Source organism: Vipera berus (assembly GCF_964194415.1).
Source record: "Vipera berus genome assembly, chromosome: 1".
In the NCBI taxonomy this organism is placed as follows: domain Eukaryota; kingdom Metazoa; phylum Chordata; class Lepidosauria; order Squamata; family Viperidae; genus Vipera; species Vipera berus.
This window is the reverse complement of record NC_138202.1, coordinates 74,415,868-74,438,318: the sequence shown is the minus strand read 5'-3', so window position 1 is coordinate 74,438,318 and position 22,451 is coordinate 74,415,868. Positions and strand designations below refer to the sequence as shown.

Sequence of the window (22,451 nt, the reverse complement as noted above, 5' to 3'; positions counted from 1 at the left end):
TTAAGGTGGACTGGAACTCACTTTCTCCTGGTTTCTAGGCCAACACCTTAATCACTCCACCAAAATGGGTATGACGTATATGTTGCATAATTAGTGTACAGTTGAATGCTTTCATTTTGTCTTGTGCTAGAGACTTCATTGTATTTCCACTAACAAAGATATTTTTAGTGATGAGTTATTTTATCTTTAGATAGCTCATAGAATCTAATTTAGTGGTATTGTGGCATGTAGAGCCTGATTTTGCAAGTGGCTATTAATAACAGTTTAAGACTTTTAGCACCTCTTACAATAAAAGAGCTAAATGCTAATTATATGTCTTTTATACAAGCCCTTTGTTACAGTTACAGAACAGCAACTCTTATCAAAGTTCTGTCAGTTTTTCTCAGAATTAGGAAAAGCATTTTTTGCCTAAAGAAGATCACAGATATTTATTTAGTGTACGGCATATAGCAGGGGTCCCAAACCTGTGGGCAACGGCCACATAGGGCTGTGGCCTATTCACAATTGGGCCACGAGTGGCAGGTTGGCATGCGTGGGGGCACACACATGCAGCCCCACTCACGCAAGTAGCGCAGCCCCACTTGTGAGCAGCACCCTAAACTTTTCTTGTATGAGTGGAGATGGGTGTGCATGCATGCCTGCCTGCTACTCATGCGGCCTGGTTCCCCTCTTCCTCCCCAGCCAGTCTGTCAAGTCGCCTGCTCCCAATGCTCCAAAAGTAAAGTGGCAAGACAGAAGCTGAGTGGGATAAGTGCACCCTACTCAGGTTCGCTGACTCACCAAGGTTGCCTGTGCAGGACACCCAATCCACTTTTGGAGTGTTGGGCAGCCTCAATGAGCCTGAAGGAGCATGAGACCACATCCCCAAAGACTTCTCAGCGCCACAAACTTTTGCAAATGGATGAAAGGCTTCGGGGGAGTGATCTTGCACTGCTTCAGGCCTTCCATTCCTTTGCAAAAGCTTTTGACATGGAGAAGCCTGAAGGAGCTGAGACCATGCCCCAAAAGCTTCTCATCTCTCTTGCGTGAATGGAGCTCTGCATGCACATGTGCTGGCCCGCCACTCGCATGGCCCAGTTCCCCTTTCTCCCCCCCAGCCGGATCGCCAAGGCGCAAGGATTGGGGACCACTTGCATACAGTGTGGGAAATCTACACATGCTAGACACAATGCAGTCTTGACAGCCTAGATTGCTAGTTCATTCTGTTTGGTGCTTGTGTATCTATCCTTGGTGCACCATGGGAGGGCAAGTTAGCTTCACACCAATTAACTAGCAGCACTTCGGGCTCCTCCATTGGTCTTACCTCATCACCTTGCTTTGTGTTGCAGTGCTTCGTGTCCAGCCAGGTCCAGCACTGGTGTCCGCTTTCCACACACATGAACACAATGAGGTTTTTTACCTACCAAAGTGGTATCCATTTATCTACTCGCAATAAATTGCTTGCTTTCAAACTGCTGGGTGGGCAGGAATTAGGGATCGGGCAATGGGAGCTCACTCTGTCTCATGGAGCTGGACTTGAATTGACAGAATGCAGATTAATTTTGGCAAGCAGTTCCAGCATCATTAACCTCTGTGCCACCATATTCCCCCACAAATGCTTTCCTTTGTATTTTTCTTAATTTTATCTTTTTATTTAGTGCTTTCATTTTTTTTCTGTTTGTAATTTTTTCTCTTTTTAATTTTTTAAAATGTATGTTTCAGGCAAATGAAAATAAATGGTTAGGGGTCTTAAAATATCAAATATGTTTCCTTTGAATAATAATAAATTTATATTTCTTATATCTTAAGATAAGGCCAATTCAACAAAAAAATTTATTTCATCTCAGCTGGCTACCCAAGAGCTGGATTTCAATTTCATTATGTTGGGAAGTATAAAATTGTAACATATGTACACATGTTATATAGGCTTGTCCCACTATTGTTCCATTTTAATTTAATTTCCATGAATGTTTTATGTATACAGTTTATGAAATCATATGATTTAAAATATGAATTTAATTTTGAAATAATGCACCAAAAATTTGGAATTTATCACCATCATACCTAGGTATCTAGCAAGCAATATAACATAAATGGTTATTCTCTTAACATGGAAAATAATAATGTGAATTTACAATTTTGGATTGAAGTCTTCACTCTGCTTATAAACTCTTTGTCAATTTGATTAATACTGTGTCCTAAGGTCCTTGTTTTGGGGACTTCTGGGGAAGAAATAAAGATGACTGTTCTGAAGATGACCACGGCAGAATTAAATGCTGATGAGTCAATCAGCTCTTTGTAATTTCTCTCTGGATAAGGAGAGGACTTGCAATCTCCCACAAGTATTTCGTATAGTTGCAAGGAGACTGCAAGATGGTGATCTCTGGCAGGTTTGGGTCAACAGTTTGATATTGTAAGCTTCCTATGAATGCTCATCAAAAGAAATTTTAAATACAATTTAAGGACTTTTTTTAATAAACAGCAAAAGGGTAATTAGTTTCAAACAGTCAAAATATCCAGATGGATTTGAAGTAAGATTTTGGAGTTAACTAGAAGAATTCTTCCATAGGGAAATGTTTTCGTTTTGAATTTGGTTAAAAAAAACATGAAAGGATGAGACTTGGAAGGTTGGACACTACAGAGAACCAGAAGGAACTAAAGATTGCAATTAAAGGACAAGAATATTTAAATACAATTTACCAATATATAATGGAGCAAAATATTTTAACATTGGACATATTAAAATATATTTTTGAATATGGACCCAAAAGTTAATTTTAAGAGTGTCTGCCTCTGCATCTTTTAAAACTGCATTTAAATATAATATGGAAGAGAAACAAATTTTAGTGGGGAAGACCGAGGCTGATCCAAAAGTGGATTTCAAAATGACAGGCTACAAGAGTGATGTGGAAAGAAATGCTACATTGGACATCAAACAACAAGAACAACTCACTGATATCTTAATAATTAAAAGGGATATTCAGATAACAAACCAAGAGTGTGATGTGGATAATTTTCCTGTATTGGATTTGCAAAAGTGTCTTTTTATAGCTTTGAGGAATTTTGTGAGAAAGGATAAAGAAAAAAATGGAAAGAAATCAGATTCTAGGACATTATTTGAAGGGACTAAACACTGTTAAATGTAAAAGGAAGAAATATAAATTTAGTTTATTTGACCAAGGTTAAAAAAGAAAAGTTTTTGTCTTTGGTAACTTTTAATAAAGTTTTGCTGGCCAGGCCCAAAGCAGCAAAGCTTTAAGAATTTGTTCATAGATAAGGGATGGGATATCGGATATGAGATGTTTTATTTTAAGAGAAGGTAATATGTTATTAAAATTGTTTATACTTCTTGGGATGAAGATGGAAATAGTTTGCTTATATTTTTTCTCTTTCTTGATCATTTTTTCCTTTCTATTTTTTCTTTTCTGCACTTTCTATTTTTCTTTTTATTGTTTTAGTTTTTGTTGGTATTAGTTTTTATCTTTCTAATTGTAATTTTTAAAAATATTATTATTAAGAAAAAATAAGATCAATGTTTAATTCTATATATAAAATAAGAGCTTTTAAATAGCTGTAGGAGGTGACCAGTCTGATCCTGAGGGAGCAGTCAAACTCGTTATAAGTTACGAGTCCCTGTGCTCCTGCAAGAGATCTACCGGTAAGTCTAGCCAACCCTGAATGCCTCTCTTATCTCCCGCTCAGTTCCCTTGACCGTTAGTTGGTTAGATTCTTGTAGAGAACTTAAGCTTGCAATAAATCTTTATACTCATTTCTTTTTTGTTTAAAGCCATGTTACACACAAAATGAGACTATTGATATGCCTTATAACATTGAATTGATTAGGGAGCAGCGAGTAAGGAGAAAGACAAGTATTGGTAGCAATTAAAGAAATGAGAAATTGCATAAGTTATTAAAATACAAATTTGATCTATGGAAGACTAGCTCTGCAAGTTGCAGTTTACAGTGTTCAGTTTCATTATGCAGTAGCACACAGTGCTAATCATTATGTCCTTTATGGACAAATATAGATATTATAAAATAAGCTGATGTTGGAATCAAAAAAGCTTATAAAAGATTGGGTTTAAGAATTGAGTTAAGCCATAATTGTTATATGTGGCTTCAGTGGTGGGATTCAGGTATGTGAACAACTGGTTCTCTGTGTGTATGCCACTTCCAGAAGTCCATTCTGGGCCTGGGCAACAAAAACGTAGCTACCAGTTCTGCTGAAATGGTGTGAACCGGCTGAATCCCACCACTGTGTGGCTTGCTGCATAAGCTGTAATTGCATAATATCAGGGCTTTTTTTCTTATAGAACGCTCAGAACGGCGTTCCGGCACCTTTTTTTTGCAAAAAAAAAAAAGAAGCAGCTCCCTCTATTGGCTTTCGAAAGCCTATTGCCAGGGGTAGCAATCTTGGCTCTTTTTTATGACTCATGGACTTCAACTCCCAGAAATCCTGAGCCAGCCACACTGAGGGGAAAGAGAGAGGTTTCCAAGCTGAGCCATGCTGGCTCAGGAATTCTGGAAGTTGAAGTCCACGCGTCATAAAAGAGCCAAGGTTGCCTACCCTGCACTAGAGGAGGACATTAAAATTATTTACAAGGTTACTTCTTTAGGAACTAAACTTTTAGAATCTAAAACAGCTAATTCAAAAAAGCCAACAGGAAAGAACCTCACATTTTTCATCTGCTTCTGTCTTTTGGAAGGTATAATTAGATAACAAAATAATCTATTTCCTATGTTAACATCTCTGCAATGAAATCAATAAAGGTAACAGGAAAGAAATGAGAAACATTTTTCTCAATGTAATATGTCTAATTTAGCTGATGGTAGAAAAAATAGTATCTTTTGTACATATTCTATTACAACTAAACCACTTTAAATTAAACAATTCTTAAGAATGAAATATTCTTAATTTGGACTTTACTTTTACTGTTTGGACTGTTGTGTGTTTTGAAAAATAGATTATTTAGAATCTAGTTATATTGCACTTCAGTCTTTAAATAATTAACCTAGTATATACACATAACAATATATGATGTTTTCCATGGTGAGCTTAAATCAATAACAACATTTATTAAAAAGGCTAAAATAATTTCTGGTGGTATTATCTATACATTAAAATTTTGTTTAGTCACAATCTTTCACTTTACACGTTCTGGACAAGCAGTGGTCATGTATCCTAGCAAAAGATCTTACATATGTGCATAAGTGTAGTCAGTAGCATATGCCTTTTTAAAAATATCAAACATGCAAAGAAACAAAAATAAGTCCAAAATATCTGTATTACATCCAGAAATACCAACTTTGCAACCAATATTTCTTATCCATAACTATGGCACCCTAAGGATATCTGCATACATGCAAATGCTTCTCTGGGATCAGTAACGCAGCAGGGATTGCTTTTTCCTTCCAGTAACAGATTGCTGGGAAATACCAAACATGGCCTTGAGAATTCCAATGTTTGTTACAAACTTTTCTGGATGTGGTTGGAAAGAGGCCTAGAAATGCCAGCACAAATACATCACACTTGCTGAACGTGCACACACAACTAATTACAATCTTCAATTATATGTGATATATCTAAAATGAGATGGGCTGTCTCAACTGCAACTTGCAAACCATTCTGTTTTGCGGCAAAACAATCCAGGACAAGCTGATCAGCAGAGCTTAGAGAGGACTCATTAACACAATTTTGGGGAAGGAAAGAAACAGAAGGACAGTTTAACATCTTCCAGTTGATGTTAGGTTATGTAACATCTTCTGGGAGTTGAAGTCCATGAGTCATAAAAGAGCTAAGGTTGCCTACGCCTGGCCTATTGGCTTTCGAAAGCCAATAGGAATTGCTGCTGAGCGTGCCAAAAGACCTGGCTGGCAAACGTTGCACAGGCAAGTTGTCTGCAGTGAAGGCAGGAACTTTGCCTCCCTGCTGCCCAACTACACCATCTCAACTAGGTAAGTAAGATATTATTTGCAAATAGGATGGCAATAAACAATTTAGGCTGCATTTAGGCTTTTCAACCTTTTCAGAAATTGTACCACTTTTAGGACATGACAATATTCAAGCACCACCAGTGCTTAACAAGGTGTCAAAAACTTGATGACCAAAAAAAGGGGGGGTATTTTGGGTTTCATTGGTTAGGTTCATTTATTGTTATAGAAATGGCTAGTTTATAATATTATAGATAAGCAAAAAGTTGAGGTTCAATGTTAATGCTTCCTTCTACTCCTGTAACCGGAAGTCAGAAGTCAGTGCCTTTTCTTTTTCCCTTCTCCCCCTCCCTTTTCCCTTTTTCTCTCACCATTTGCTCGCAAAAGCCCCCCCTCACTTACACTTTGCTCACAAAAGCCTCCAGTTGCTCTCAGTCACTCCTCCGTCTCTTTCAAAGGCACTTCATTCAGTCTCTCCCCCACTCACTCCGTCTCTTTCAAAGGCCTCTTGCTCACTCGCTCACTTACTGCCCCGTCGCTTCCAAATGTCATTTGCTCGTTCACTCACTTACTGCCCCATTGCTTCCAAACACCATTTGCTCGTTCACACACTCACTTACTGCCCCGATGCTTCCAAACACAATTTGTTCATTCACTCACTCACTGCCCCATCGGTTCCAAATGCTTCCAAACGCCACTTGCTCGCTCACTCACTTACTGCATTTGGAAGCAACGGGGCAGTAAGTGAATGAGTGCCAGTGCCAGAGGCCATCAGCTGTTTGGCGCCGGAGACCACTGCCACGAACACATATCTGGGTCGGTGTTCGGAGCAGCTCTGGGTGGGGGCTCAGCACGGGCCACAGAGTGGCAACTGCGGGGAAGGGAATCCCTACAGCGGCTGTGGTGAGGGGAATCCCAGCGGCATGTGGCTCCAAGCCGCAGGGGCGGGGGTGCAAAGGACGGGCAGCAATGCTGTAGCAAGACACCGGCATCACTCCCAGTGACAGCACCTCTGAGTTCCGGCACCTTTTTTTTTTTTAGAAAAACACTGCATATATACATAAAACTAAGCAAAAACTTAACAAACCAGTTTGTGACTTACAGCTGCATATGAACCAGGCCAGATTCTACTGATTGCTCTACACTATTCAACTAAATATTTTAACATTTGGTTTCAACTTTTAAATATATCTCATGGCATGTGGATCTGCTGGTCCAAGCACATTTTTGTTGTTCATAACAGCAAAATCTCTAATACCTTTTTGCCTGCTTTTTGTTAACCCGGATTTTAATTATTTTTAACACATGGGAGAAGGTGATTTTATAAAATTAGATACCGGGATATTCTTTCTCCCCTCTCCACTTCCATTCAATTATACCTGATTCTTGGAGACCATCTGCAGTTTTCTTAGCAAGATTTTTCAGAAGTGATTTTTTTTTAATCCCATTTATATCCCGCCCTTCTCCGAAGACTCAGGGTGGCTTACAATTTAAAGCACAAATCAATGTGCTTAGCAATAGCCTTCATTCTATGTATATGCCTGCTTATTAGGGCTTTCGCCCGCCCTCCCCCCAAGCGGCATTATTACAAAGTCAGCTTATTGCCCCCAACAATCTGGGTCCTCATTTTACCTACCTCGGAAGGATGGAAGGCTGAGTCAACCTTGAGCCTGGTGGGACTCGAACCTGCACTAATTGCAGGCAGCTGGTGTTACTTAAGGAGGCATTAGCCCACTGCTAATTTGCTAATTTGCCATTGCCTCCTTTCTAGGGCTGAGAAAAAATGACTGACCCAAAAACACTTAGCTGATTTTGTGCCTAAGGCAGGACTGGAAGCCACAATCACCAGGTTTCTAGCTTGATGTTTTAACCATTACACTACACTGCCTCTCTACATGGATTTTAATAATATTTAGTAGTTTTAAACAAATTTGATGTGAATTTTATGATATTTTTTATTGTTTTAATATTTTTCACGTATATAAATGATCTAAATTTTAACATACAGGTAATCCTCAGCTTATAATCAGTTGCTTAACTTCTGCTATCATGTGATCACTATTTGCAATATTGTCTGCTGGCTTCCCCAGAACTTCAATACGGAAGCTGACAGGGAAAGATGACAAGCTCCTGCCACCTGTGAAAGGACTTCCTTCCCCCCCCCCCCCCCCCGTTTTTCTTCAGCCCAGCACCAGAGTCTGCCTTGCATAAAAGGGAACTTCAGTACTGGGCTGAAGCAAAGAAATTTGCATCCCAAAAATCCAAGCTTTTTTTCCAGTTTTCTACCTTTCAGAAACATTGCTAGCAAACATAATGTTTCTGAGCAGTAGAAAGGCTCTTTCCAGCCTTTCTGCCATTCAGAAATAACAATCTCTCAGCAGGCAGCTCTTTGACTCATCTGCTTAATGACCCACATGGCTGTTTAGCACCCAAAAATGGGAAGGCTGAGATTGTGGTCATTGATCAAGGCAGTCACGTGGGCACCTCACTTAATGACTGCGATGACTTATGACCAAAAGTCAGAGGCCAATTGTGGCTGTAACTCGAGTACTGAACTGTATAAGTGCTACTTCGATATAAATCACTAAGAATAAAATTAATTAGCATGTTTACCATTCAAGGGAACCAAATTGTTTATCAGCTTAAAATATTTTCATACATTAGAATTTTTACATTATTTATCAGAATGTAACAATGTAGCAAACTAATTGAACTAACCAGTGGTGTAGAAACGCTTGAATATAATAAGGCCATTGTCGTCATCTATCCAGACATGTCCAACCCTTGGTCACTCCATGGATCAGCACTGTCGATGCTCCTCTTTCACACATCACCACCTGTATTATGGAATGCATAATATAGAGCTACCTTGGTACTTGTCGTTAATTGGCTCTGGGAGGTGTGAGAAGTACTAAAAATGACAAGTACCAAACCATGTGACTTAATATGTGACCCTTTGTTTTGGCCAGAAAGGGTAGCGAGTCACAAGGCAGCCGACACCGATAAGTTCTAGCTTGTGCCAAACAAGCTACCAAAGCAAGTATCAAATAAACATTTGGGGACAACATTCTTATATTAAAATGCATCAACTACCAAATTCAATGAGTTTGAAAGTCGTCGAATACCAAGGTATGACTGTAGTTGTTTCCAGTACCACAATTCAAATCTATCTGCCTTTTCCAAAGTTCAGGTTTTGCAGCCATAAGTAGTAATCGGATAAATTATTGTGTTGACTAATCTGCACTTGCTTGGGAGACTGATATCTTTATTCTTCTAGATATTATTCATGTTGGACATTGAAGTCCTTCCAAGTGCTATACGCTCTTTGATCTTAGGGCTGCAGTCGATTTTAGAGCCCAGGAAGTTGAATTCCATTACGGTTTTGATAGGCTCTTTGTCGATCTGCACTCTGCCCTGTGTTCTCTGCACTCATTATTATCTTGATGTTAAAGTGCTATCCTATTTTTTTGCTTTCATGAACATAATGCCATAATGTGCAAAAACATGGTTTGCTGTTAGCTACGTGGCCTCATAAGGACAATCTCACATTTCTCATTTCTAATTTACTATTAGTATACTATACAAGATAATTCATTTATAAAAATAAATAGAAAAGTTCAAAATTTCAGATTGGAAGCACCAGTTATGAAGAATCCATCATCCCTCATGGAGGTTTTCCTGAACCATTCTTATCCTATGATAGCTGTTGCCAATAATGTATATAAACGGCTTTGCTTGATTTTCAGTTGCATCATTTCACTGATTTGACATAAGTCTCAATTACTTTATGTATAAATATATAACATAACATAAATATATACACAGAAACCACAGTGGTTTTTAATTCTGAGTTAGCATCTAAAATGGTGTATACAAGCAAAATAAGGAATGAAAAATGATTACAGGTAGCGCACAACTTACAACCATTCATTTAGTGACTGTTAGATGTTGTAATGGCACTGAAAAATTGACTTATGATCATTTTTCACACTTATAACAATTGCAGCATCCGCATGGTCATGTGATCAAAATTCAGATGCTTGGCAACTGGCATATTTTTATGACGGTTGCAGCGTCCCGGGATCATGTGATCCTTTTGCAACCTTCTGACAAGTAAAGTCAAAAGCCAGATTCACTTAACAACCATGTTACTAACTTAACAACTGCAGTGATTCACTTAACAACAGCGATTCTGTGGCAAGAAAGGTTGTAAAATGGGAAAAACTCACTTAACTACTATCTTGATTAGCAACAGAAATTTTGGGCTCAATTGTCATAAATTGAGGACTATCTGTAAATGTAAAAACTATATAATGGATAAAAATATCTGGATGCTTTCTGCTGCTTGAAGATTTTAGTGTAAATTTCTCTCTGATGTATATCTTACGTTTCATTTTAATATAAGTATTGAGTTATATTAGTTGGTTTTATGTGTAATTTGGAATGTAAAAACTAAGCCTAAATAATAATTTCTGCAAATGTTGGCAGCATCTTTTTGTAATGGATAAAATACTCATTTCAGCTTATGTAAGTACTGAATAGAGTGCTTCTTATTTTAAGATTTCTGCAATTGGCTAGAATTGCTAAAAAATTTCAGTTATGTTAGCTACCACACAATTTACCTTATTTTCAGGAAATAATTTAGGTCATTTTGAAATGTAATCTTATCTTTCATGGAGTTAGTACATTTGTTTAATTTTTCGGTCTTTTGCAGATTCTAAATAGTCTGTTAGTTATTAAGCCAAGAAACTATGTGTATCTTTTTCAGATGGAGCATCCCATGAAAGTTTAACAAAGCAGCATAAATAATTAGCATACTGAAATGGATTAGCATTTAGTCTTTGCAAAGAGTTAAATTCAGACTGTATAGCATTGTAATTTATATCACTTATTTGAAAATAATTAAGTGTCATTGATTTATTAATAATTCAGTGACAAATTAATACAATACACAAATTCATTTCCACTAAATACTATTTTGTAACATTTTCCCCAGAATATATTTTACCATTAAAGCCTTTTTTGCAGGTTGTTTTATAAAAAGAAAACAGATCAATCACTGTCAAGCTTGTAGTCTTCTAATTAATGACTGAGGAAGCTGTGTGATTGGGTTCAGAACTGAAACAGTGTAGTCTGGGGTTTTGGGGGGTGGGGGTTAAACTTGGAGCATTTAACTATTGATAACTAATTATTCTTACTACTCAGTTTTTAGACATGATATTGGGGTGTTTTTTTAATCTTATCTGCAAATCTATTGAAAACTTAAAATAAAACTATATTGAAGTATTTGAACCCTGAGGTGCTTTACTAACATTTTGCCAGGAAACTTATTTCTTTTGATTTCTTATATTTCTCTTTATTACTTTCTTGTTAGTGAGTGACAGTTGCTTCAGGAACCTTGCAGAAGATCGCAGTGGGATAAACCTTAAAGACCTCATCCAGGATCCTTCCTTGTGAGTATTTATTTCCAAGTGTGAATAACAGATTTCTAATTAATGAACACATATATTAAGCCTATGTAGAACACTCAAAAAGTTGATTTTTCAAAGTGAAACACCCTTTTCAAAGTGCTTTAATAGTCATTTCTTATGAAAAACGTGTGCTACTGCTTTGATGAAGGTCCTTAATTGTGTGTGCTTTTGTATGCATAGGCAGCTTTTCCAACAGAACAGCTTAATAGCCTGAAGTAGTATTGTATGCACATACTTATGCAGACAGCTGAGTGAGCCTTCTGAAGTATGTGGCTAATTTGAATGCTTTAATGAGACATTTTATTGATGGTAACACATTCCTCAAAGCAACTTTTTAAAAATATTTGAATAATACATATTTATACAAAAGAACATACATGCATGGGAACATGTATAGATGTAAAAATAACTCATCATCTCCTATCCAAATCGCAGTAGAACTTTCAGAATATGAAACATCATCAAAAATTTCCAGAGTTAACTTTAAGTAAGGCAATTTTTCATTCTGGTTCTAGCTTCGCACAGTATGAACCTGGGAGCTAAGAATGATGTCTGAACCAGTATGTTTCATGTTCAATAATGATGGCATGGAATGCCTCATAGAAACTTCAGATTCTTTACAAGGCATCATAGAGCTAAAACAGTATGAACACTTTAGCTGATATTTGAGTCTTAAGTCATCAAAAATATTTGTAATGTTAAGATTCTAGGAGACAAAAACTTGGATATTAGTATATGATAGTAAGCAGTAAATAGATCACAGAAAGAACTAGAGTGGGAGGTACCAAGGAGAGCAATTAGCAGAATGCATACCACCTGGCTATTCAGACGCGATTTTCAGTGAAATCTTGGCAAACATTTCTTATTCTAGCTTATTATGAGATTCCATACATAATTTGTAAAAGCCGTAAAAATATACCTTCCACTAGAAGCTATTTTCAGAGATTAAAGTAATGCATTTTTCTTGTATCATTCATTTCTCCTCCACATCTTCCTTTTCTTTTCTTGGATGTTGTACAGAAGCATTGCCTTATTTACATTTCTTTTGTAATACATATATTCTTAATTAATCCTGAGTTAGGTTGTAATTAAGCAGGTTAGTCAGAAATCCAGTTTTGCTAAAATGTAATGGGAATTGAACAGCCATGACTGTTACTCTGTTTCTCTGCTTCTAATATTAAGACCTTGTTTATAGTCAAAATATTATGTAAGGTAAAATCATATTGCTGATAATTGGTTTTTGGCTGATGGAAGATGGCAATTTACGGCTGAATGGAGCAGAAGTAAGAAGGAACAAGCCTTTCAGTCTGAGAGATCTCTGGTGAAAAATGTTTTAACAGTGATAGTGGTTACAGAGAAGTGGGAGTTCTTCAAGAAGGTAGTCAACAAAACAGGAAAGCCAAGAACTAATGTTTTTATATGGAGAATTGATCAGCCTTGTTTTTGATCCTTAACTATACTTTAGTTATGAAGAAATTTAATGAGGCTCACATAATAGAATATTGCATTCCAAGTACCTTTGTCATAATAAACATAATTATTTTGAAAGTGTATCAGAAACAAATAGGAACCCCACATAATTGGCTCATTGGAACTGTGAATCTTTTGTTGCCTGTTAATGAAAGACTAACTAGTATATTTTGGACCATTTACATTTAATGGAAATTGTTCACAGAAAGTTCATTTTTCAGTAATCTAAATATGATTTGGCTAGGATTTATGATGTTAGAACTTGATAGAGATAGAGATAAAATAACAACAACAACAACAATCATCATCATCATCCGTGGTTGTTCCACAGATTAATTGTTCTGTCAGGAATTTTTTCCTTAGTTCTAGGTTGCTTCTCTCTTTGGTTAGTTTCCATCTGTTGCTTCTTGTCTTGCCTTCAGGTGCTTTGGAGAATAGCTTCTTTGTGGCAACCCCTGAGATATTGGATCACTGCTATCATGTCACCCCTTCTCTTAATTAAACTAGACATACCCAATTCCAGCAACCATTCCTTATATGTTTTAGCCTCCAGTCCTCTAATCATCTTTGTTGCTCTTCTCTGTACCCTTTCTAGAGTCTCAACATCTTTTTTACATCGTGGTGATCAAAACTGGATGCAGTATTCCAATGGTGGCCTTACCAAGGCATGCTAAAGTAGTATTAACACTTCATGTGATCTTGATTCTGTCCCTCTGTTAATGCAGCCTAGCACTGTGTTGGCTTTTTTGGCAGTTGCAGCACACTGCTGGTTCATATTTAAGTGACTGTCCACTAGGACTCTGAGATCCCACTCACAATTACTACTATTGAGCAAGGTACCTGTGCACTTGGTTTTCCTTGCCTCATTGTAGAACTTTACTTTTTTCACCATTGAATTTCATTTTGTTAGATAGTGCCCAATGTTCAAGTCTGTCAAGATCCTTCTGTATCTTAAGCCTATCTTCTGGAGTGTTGACTATTCCTGCCAGCTTGGTGTCATCTGCAAATTTGATGAGTTCCCCATCTATCCCCTCATCCAAATCATTGATGAAGATGTTGAAGAGCACTGGGCCCAAAAGAGAGCCGTGAGACACCCCACTACATACTTCCCTCCATGTAGATGCGGTTCCATTTATACAATGTCTTATCAGTTTATCACTATAACTTGGGCAAAAAATGTTCTTATTATCATCTGTCACATAACACCCAACTTAAAGTGAGATTAGCTTCAAATTAGCTTCATTACTAGCTTCATGTTTAGCTGGAAGTAAACACCATTGGCACAAGAAACACAGTTCCATGATTACTAACCTAATGGTTTATCACAGCTGCAATTACAGTTTCCTGAGAGATCATAGTATTTCTAATGGGTTTGCTTTGTTTCCACTTTAAATGGTGCATTATTTATTTCCTATTAATTGGTTAATAAGTTCTCAGCTGTGCTTTGTGACCACAAAATTGATATAGAAGAGTATAAAAATATCACAGAACATTTTAGTGTCCTCTGTCTTTAATTTTTCTTCTGAACAGATGGAGAAAGAAAAGGAGAAGGGGTGAGGGAAAGACTGGGAAAAATTATGTTCTTTAATGAAAGGCAATCCAGGTCAAGCAGTCTATTAAGACTGAGAAGTGTACAAACCATCTGTGTCAGGACATAGATATCTTAGTATTTTCATCAGTAGACACATGAGACCCAAGTCAGCAAGAAGAAAAATTTTGAGCATGGGATTTCCTGATTGAGATTTTCTCTGAGAAATTCTGTGATATGTTGCTTCAACTTGAGTGCCTCTCTAGTTACCTTTTTAATATCCTCTTGTAATTCTTAAGCTCTGGCTGGAGGATTTAGCTAGCGTTTGACCAGGTGGAAGAGTCTGGTTTGATAAATAATCCAGATATGGGAAGTGAGAAGTGGTGGGAGATGTACTGAGCAACATATATAAATGTATCATTAACTTCCTACTCCTTTATCTGTCCTAGTCCTAGATGCTATTGTTCATTGGCAGCTGCATTCTAGTTGATGGCCTAGAAAATATTAGCATCTAAACATTGACTTTCTCGAGAAAAGCCTTGGATTAAGTCTGACTGGTAAGAGCAGTGCCCTAAAAGAGAATCATCCCTTTGAAGGAATTGCTCAGGAATAAGACCGCTGGCATATTTGTTTTAACGTGTTTTCCAATAAGGATGCTTCCACGGGATAGGCATGATGGGTCTGAGGCCAGCCAATATTTGGATAAAGATAGAGGGGCAGGAGTGGTAGTAGTAGTAATAAGGTTGTTATTACTGTCATTGTCTACATATTCAGTTGATGGGGGTGAGTGCAGTGTTTTTGAAAAAGAGTGTATTTCTGTAGATAGACAATCTGTAGAGTAATAATTGCCCATGGTCTGACAGGAAGAGGAAAGCATGGCCTAAGTCAGAAGTAAATATGATAGGAGAACAAAGACTGGTCATTTTAATAGAAAAAAAGCATTGAACTATTACAGTGTTCTCTTGCTACACATGCAAACAATTTCTATTGCCAGATCCTAAATTTTAAGGTTATATTAAATGTCAGTAAATAATAAACACTGTTCATTTTGAACTTGATTCGGGGTTGGAAAGCCTGTTTTCAATATGCTACTGCTGGACAGAGATATGCATGGAACTGAAAATATGCTATTTATGAACGAAATAAATTGCTCTGTAATTTCTGTTGCTCCGTTCCATTCTAGCTGATTTCCAGTATCCAATTTCTGTTCTGACTTTTGCCATTATGAAATCAGAAGCAAATCTAGAATATCATGGCTAGATATAGCAAACAGTAGAATGCTGAGGTTGCTGAGATCTGGTATAACACAGATGGCAGCAGGGAGGGAAGGAAGAAAGTCTGATCTTTTGCTGCCATCCAGTGGTTGCTGGAAGGGAAGCATTACGTTCTTTCAACACCCACCCCAATATTTAAAGAAAGATGTACTTTATAGACTTCCTGCCAAAAATAGGATTATACTTTCTATCTGAAAAGAAAGAAAGCACACATATACACAAATTTCAACCTGGCTGTCATCCATCCTAAATATAAATTATACTTATCATCAGAGTACTCTGTAGTGTACATAACAAAAGTTAGAGTCATGTACTCACTTTAACACTTGAAGTGCTGCAGAAGAACTGCGGTAAATCATCAAATCAAAAACTTCACACATGTTTTTGCATCACTAACAACTTATCAGAATATCAGATTAGAAGGGATCTTAGAAATCATTTAATCCAACTCTATACCTAGTACAGGTGTCTACTAATAGCATTCTTATCAGGCCTTTGTTTAAACAACTCTGCTTTACAACAGTGCATATCAGAATTAAGTTCTGTTAAACTTGTAAGTTTATCAATAGATTTTTTTTACATTTTTAAATAGATGCTGAAGTTACCAAATCCATAGAAAAGGCTGCAAGAGAATGTGCAAGGGTGAACAGCGGAATAGTCAAATATTCCAAGAGCTAACCAACCTTACTGTCTGCTTTTCTAATACACTTAAAGTTAAACATTCAGGAACTGGAGACCATCAACATCACTGGGCATGTATGTTTGTGTGGCATGGAGTTGTAAGAATGGGGGAGCCACAGGAGGGACAATGAATAAATTGCATTGCAATTCGGATTGTATAAGGAGTGTATTAAATCACAACACAGATCTCACACATTAGTGATACTTAGATTTCAAGAAACAATTAGGTGTTCCATGTGATATCAGCCAGTGTGGATTTCTTTGATGACATGATCTAGGAATTCATTGCAGTATGACTTGCTTCAGTGAGCAAGTGACTGCCACAGAGTTCAAGTCAGTAAATTAACATTACCCCTCACCATTGGCCGTACCCGGACATTGACAACTGTCTTCAGATTTTTCAAAAGGAGCATATTTTATTCCTGCATTCTATAAGGTCTTTCTATTTACTTCTTTGTACTTTTACAAAGTTTGATGCCCTGGAATCTGTTTAAAGTCTATAGGAGATATTCTTGCAGTTCCAATGTGTTTTAAGAATGCTGCCTTACTTTAGAGACAAGCTGAATGCCAGAGTTTTGATTTTATTAAAACTATTTAATTAATTTCTGCTGAATGTTAATTTTTTCCCCTAAGCGGATCTGACCTCACTGGTACTCAGAGACCATTTTAAGTCAACTTAACTAATTAGGATGTGAAGTTGCTGGGTTTTCTTAAGTATATTTGGAATTTATTTTTTTAAGTAATTTAAGCCTAATTACTAATCCTACAACTCTTTATTAAAAATTTTTAAGTCAGAATGTGCCTTGGCTCTCTCTTTCTCTTATAGTTTATATATACTTTTTCCAGGCCTTCAGCATGGTCAGGTTGAACACACTAGCCTTTACAATATTGTTGGGGTGTTGTAAAAATAACCTTTTATATCAGTATATGTGCTTCTCTGCTGCTCTCTTTATTCCTATATTCCTATATTCATCCGACTGTAAAGAAATATCCTGGTAGAGAGTACAAAGCTTATCTGCTGCTTCTTTTGTGTGACAAGGATTCTGATAGGTTACTCAATCTTATGTGTCTCTTTGTTTACTTGTGATTGAACAACTGTGTTAATTTTGTTGATTGTGGCTATCATCTTTCTTATTTTTTATGTTATTGTATTTTATACTTAGCTTTTACTATACCTATAGATTTTAAATATGTTTGTGTGTACAGTATGTAATATACATATTTAATGTAAATTGTATCTTCTGGCTATTAGGCTGTAATTATTATTAATCTTACTCTTAAAACCTGGACGTGGACAGATTGCTTTCTGTAATCTAAAGAAGCAAGGAACTACTTGTCAGCCTTTTTCCATGAAAACTCAGGGAAGTCCAGCAAGGGGAAGCTCATGTTAAAGAAAATAAATTGTTCTATCAAGTCAGCACTCAGGTGTGACCAATGGTGTGTGACTACATTACCTGTGCTAGAGAAGACTTTATTGCTTGGGATGCTGATTGGGAGACAGAAGACCTACTGTGAGATAACCATCACCAGATCTAACTACCTGTTAGTACTGGTTACTTAAAACTGGATTGAGTCTGTCCCTTGACCATCACCTGGCCCAAAACAGAGTGTTCCACATTACTTTCACATTACAAACCTTTCTTCTTCCAGGCAGTAGACCAAGCATTTTCCTCTTGATTTGAGGTTAGTGGTTATAAGCTAGCCAAGGAAATTTCCTGTCAGAATTGTAAAATGGGGCAGAACTCACTTAAGCAATGTTTTGCTTATCAACATAAGTTTTGGACTCAGTTGTGCTCCTTGAGAGTTAGCCATGTTGGAGGAGTTTCTGGACAATCATCTGAAGGAAGATTTTGTATACCTTTCTCAATCCTCAATGTCTGCACCAATGTTTTTCATCTCAAAGAAAGATGATTCTTTGAGGACCGTGCATAACTATAAACTATACGCTGTAATAAGGTTCATTATTCATCATTTCTTATTGAAGAGTATTGGTTTGTCTTTGAAAGGCAAGCATTTGAGTTGGACTTGAGCACTCTCAATTTGGTCAGAATGAAAGAAGGCCACAAATATTTAACAGCCATTGTTTTCAGGAACGGCAAATTTAAATAAACAGTAATGTTTGTTTTTTTGATTGACTAATTATGTCAGGGTCTTCTGTAGATTCGTGAATCAAATATTTGCTGATATTTTGAAAAAATAGGTAGTGGTGAGCTTGGGTGATATACTATTTTTTTTTCTCAGAAGACTCGTCTTTGCATAAGGCTCACATCAGAAATGTTTTGAAACTACTTTGCACATACAGTCACTTTACTGAGTGGAAAAATGTGTGTTTGATCGTCTACAGTTGGACTATTTAGGGCACAAGACTTTTCAGTAGGAATACAAGTACATCCTGCAAAAGTACAATTCATACTCTCAGGGCACGCACCTAAAAATATGAATGATAACCAGCATTTTCTGGACTTTGTCAGTTTCTATAGAGAATTCTTCCCTAATTTGTTCGGTCAAATTCAGATAGTCTACCTACAACCAAGAAGCATTTCGAGGCTCAAAAATGCTTTTCTTTTCCCAGCCAGTACCAAGTCATCTGAATCTCTCTTATGGCGTTGTGTGCAAAGGGATGCCTTTTCTGCTTCAAGCATCAAAAGAGAGAAGGAATGATCTCTTGCCTTATGCCTTATACATTTTATTTCAGATGATTGCTTCCAGCTGAAAGAAATTATATTTTCAATCAGGGGTTATTTGCTATAAAAGCAGCTTTCCAGCAGTGACAAATTTTTTGGAGGGAGCAATCCACTCAGTGTGGTACACACACCTCACAAGTATTTGGAGTGTTTCCAGAAAGCAGAAATCCTCACATCAGATCAGATGGGATAATTTTTTATTCTTATTCAGTTTTTATACCACATATATTCCTGGCTTACAAAACAGACTACCAGATGCACATCACTAAATCTGAATATGATCTTCCATTTTCATTCCTCTGTAGTCTGTACTACAATCCTGAAACTAAGCATCTATACTAAGCAACGAGACAAATATAACATTCTTGCTGCAGTTAACATATAAATATAGAGCTAGCTCAGTATGTATGGTTTATTAAATGTAATACAAATATATTGGGTTGCAAAGATAATTTAGTGTTCAAGATTTATTTCATTCCAATATGAATCATTTTCCAGAATTGTTGAATTTTATATCATTACCATTATATCATTAACACCAAATAAATGTGAAAAAAATTATCCAATGTGCTCATTACTTTTCCAATGTGATTAAGAAAATGAATTATTCATTTTGGAAATCAAAAGTGGAGTAATGTGCCAGTAATGTGCCAATAATAAAACATCTTGTACTGATCTTCTAGAAATATAATTTTCTAAATGAACTTCATATTCTTCCATTGAAATTCCCATTGTTGCATCTCTACTATAGCATTGTGTTAAAATTCTTCATTTAATCATAGTATCAAACCTTTGATCTTTTCTGACTCTCAGGCACAGTTCACTAATAGTTTATATTTATATATATTTATACCTTTTATATTATGACATTTTTAGATTCTGTCAAATGTCTCAATATTCTTTTTCTGCAATTCTTTAAATGCTATCCCACTTATTGTAAGGTCCTGAAAGCAATCAGGTAGACTGAACCATTGCGAAATAAGAGTCTTAAAAGATTGCTGTATTTTAATCCCATCATGTCTGTCATTGGACTAAGCCTGTCCCTGTAAAACTGGACAGACACTTCCTTTCCCCCCCCCCCACCAGCAGTTTAGTATAAATGGATTTTATTACTGATCTTACAGAAGTATAGTGTTACAGAACCATTTTTGTGATAATGTATGCCAAAATGGTGCATTGGGGTCCTTCCAACAACTCAAAAAACAATCCATTGTTGTTATGTACAGGTTCTTAGTCAGTCATGTCTTTGTGGCTCTCAGTTTACATCCAAATTTTGAAAGCCCTCTTTCAGACATTTAGTTGTATTTATCATTATCACATCTTTAACAATAAATGTAAAATCAAATAAAATGAATCCATTATTGGAACAATATCTGTGTTGCTATGTCAAAGAATTTGACTGAATTGTTGCCTGTGACACAGTTTGCTTATAACAACCCAACATATTTCTCTACAGGCATTTCTCCCTTATAGGCAGTCTGTGAGTTCAATCCCTGCATCTTGCTGCTCAGAATTTCAGCATCCACTGTTCCCTGTGTCTCGGATTTTTTATAAGAGAGACAGGGAATTTAGGTCCTCTTAATGGAGCAATTAGATTTGGCCAAGAAGAGTGGATTCAATGTAGCTTTGTATTAGTTTTTTGTTTTCTTCCCACTCATTTGTAAAGCTTAACTCAAAGTTTACTGGTCTCTACCCCAGGATACAGCAAATTAATATTCCATGGACTTTTATCTGTAATTGCCTATGTCAGTGAAGAATCTTCTGGAATTCCATAATAGGAGGAGACGTTGGAAGGGCTATTCTGAATTGGAGATGTTGCAGGAGAAAGCAACAGATGTCCATGTTACACCCCTTACACACTAGTGTGGTTTACTATGACTGCCCCTGTGACCTGCCCCCACCATCTGTTCCTGCCTTCCACTCTAAACAGTGAGTCTCAGAACAAAGGATATGGCAACTGACACCAAGAGTCCAACATGGCAGAAAAGAGATTCCTTTCTTCCTGCCATGTTAGAGACCATGGTGCCACTTGCCTTGCAACAAGATGAGAGGGGAAACTTTCCAATTCTGATTCTGCACAGCCAAACTTGCCCTTTGACTTTGAGAGTGCTAAGAGGATGGTGTAGTGAATCTCTAGCTGTTGCCTGTAATTATTTCTCCGGACTGTATAGGAAGGGCAAATTTATTTATTTATTTATTTATTTTAATTCCATTTATATCCCGCCCTTCTCCGAAGACTCAGGGCGGCTTACAAGCTTAGCAGTAGCCTTCATTCTATGTATATGCCTGCTTATTAGGGCTTTCATACACCCCCCAAGCGGCATTATTACAAAGTCAGCTTAATTGCCCCCAACAATCTGGGTCCTCATTTTACCTACCTCGGAAGAATGGAAGGCTGAGTCAACCTTGAGCCTGGTGGGATGCGAACCTGCACTAATTGCAGGCAGCTGGTGTTACTTAAGGAGGCATTAGCCCACTGCTCCACCAATGATTCTGATCTGGGGTAAGTGGTGGAGAGCAGTATTATCAAATGCAAATAGTAATGGGGGCCATTAAACCACATATCAGGATTGCTGTGAGCTACATTTTGACTTTGAAAACCACACAATTTTTTTTTTTTATTGAAAAGTTTTAAAAATACAGTTTTCCTTTAAAAAACCCCCTTCCCCCTCCCTACCTCCCCTCCCTACCTCCCCCCTTCCCCCCCCTCCCCCCCTCCCTCCTCCCCCCCCACCTCCCCCTAACCCCCCTCCCCCCCCCGGACTTCCCAGAGCTAAATACAAGGTATATATATATAAAAAGGCAATCATAAACAACCATATACTAACAACTATAAATTCTAAAATCCATCACTCTCTAACTTATATAGGATCAAACAAAACTTAGCATTATTAAATATATATAGAAGACAAAATAAAAAAAGAAAAAAGAAAACGAAAGAAGACTTATTCAAATGCTAGATAAAACTTCTTGACCCTATACTTATTCTGGATAAACTCAATCCATTTTCTCCATTCCATAATATAATGTTCTTGCGAGTAATCTTTCAAATAGGCCGAAATCTTCGCCATCTCTGCCAAGTCGGAAACCTTTAAAATCCACTCTTGTATAGTCGGCAGTTCCTCTTTCTTCCAATATTGACCTATCAAAAGTCTTGCTGCCGTAACTAAATTCAGCATCAACTTAGAGTCCACAACTGTAGCGTCAACAATTATTCCCAACAAAAAAAATTGCGGACAAAACTTTATCCTCCGTTTAAAAATCTTCTGCATATTCCACCAGACTTTTATCCAAAAAGCCTTGACCTTTTTACATGTCCACCATATGTGAAAATATGTTGCCTCTTCATCACCACACCTCCAACATTTAGGCTGATAATTCGGATACATACTTGCAAGCTTTTTAGGATCTAGATGCCATCTATAAAACATTT

The 22,451-nt window shown here is 37.0% G+C and overlaps 1 protein-coding gene across 9 annotated transcripts in view; it reads left to right on the top strand.

The window, feature by feature from the left end:
• Positions 1-22,451, top strand: part of GPHN (gephyrin) — a 263,681-nt gene that overhangs the window by 22,692 nt on the left and 218,538 nt on the right. For all 9 annotated transcript variants that reach the window (XM_081313741.1, XM_081313740.1, XM_081313739.1 and 6 more), the window contains exon 2: positions 11,285-11,363. In XM_081313741.1, coding sequence (XP_081169867.1) covers positions 11,285-11,363 — 79 coding nt within the window. The remainder of the gene's footprint in view (positions 1-11,284; positions 11,364-22,451) is intronic.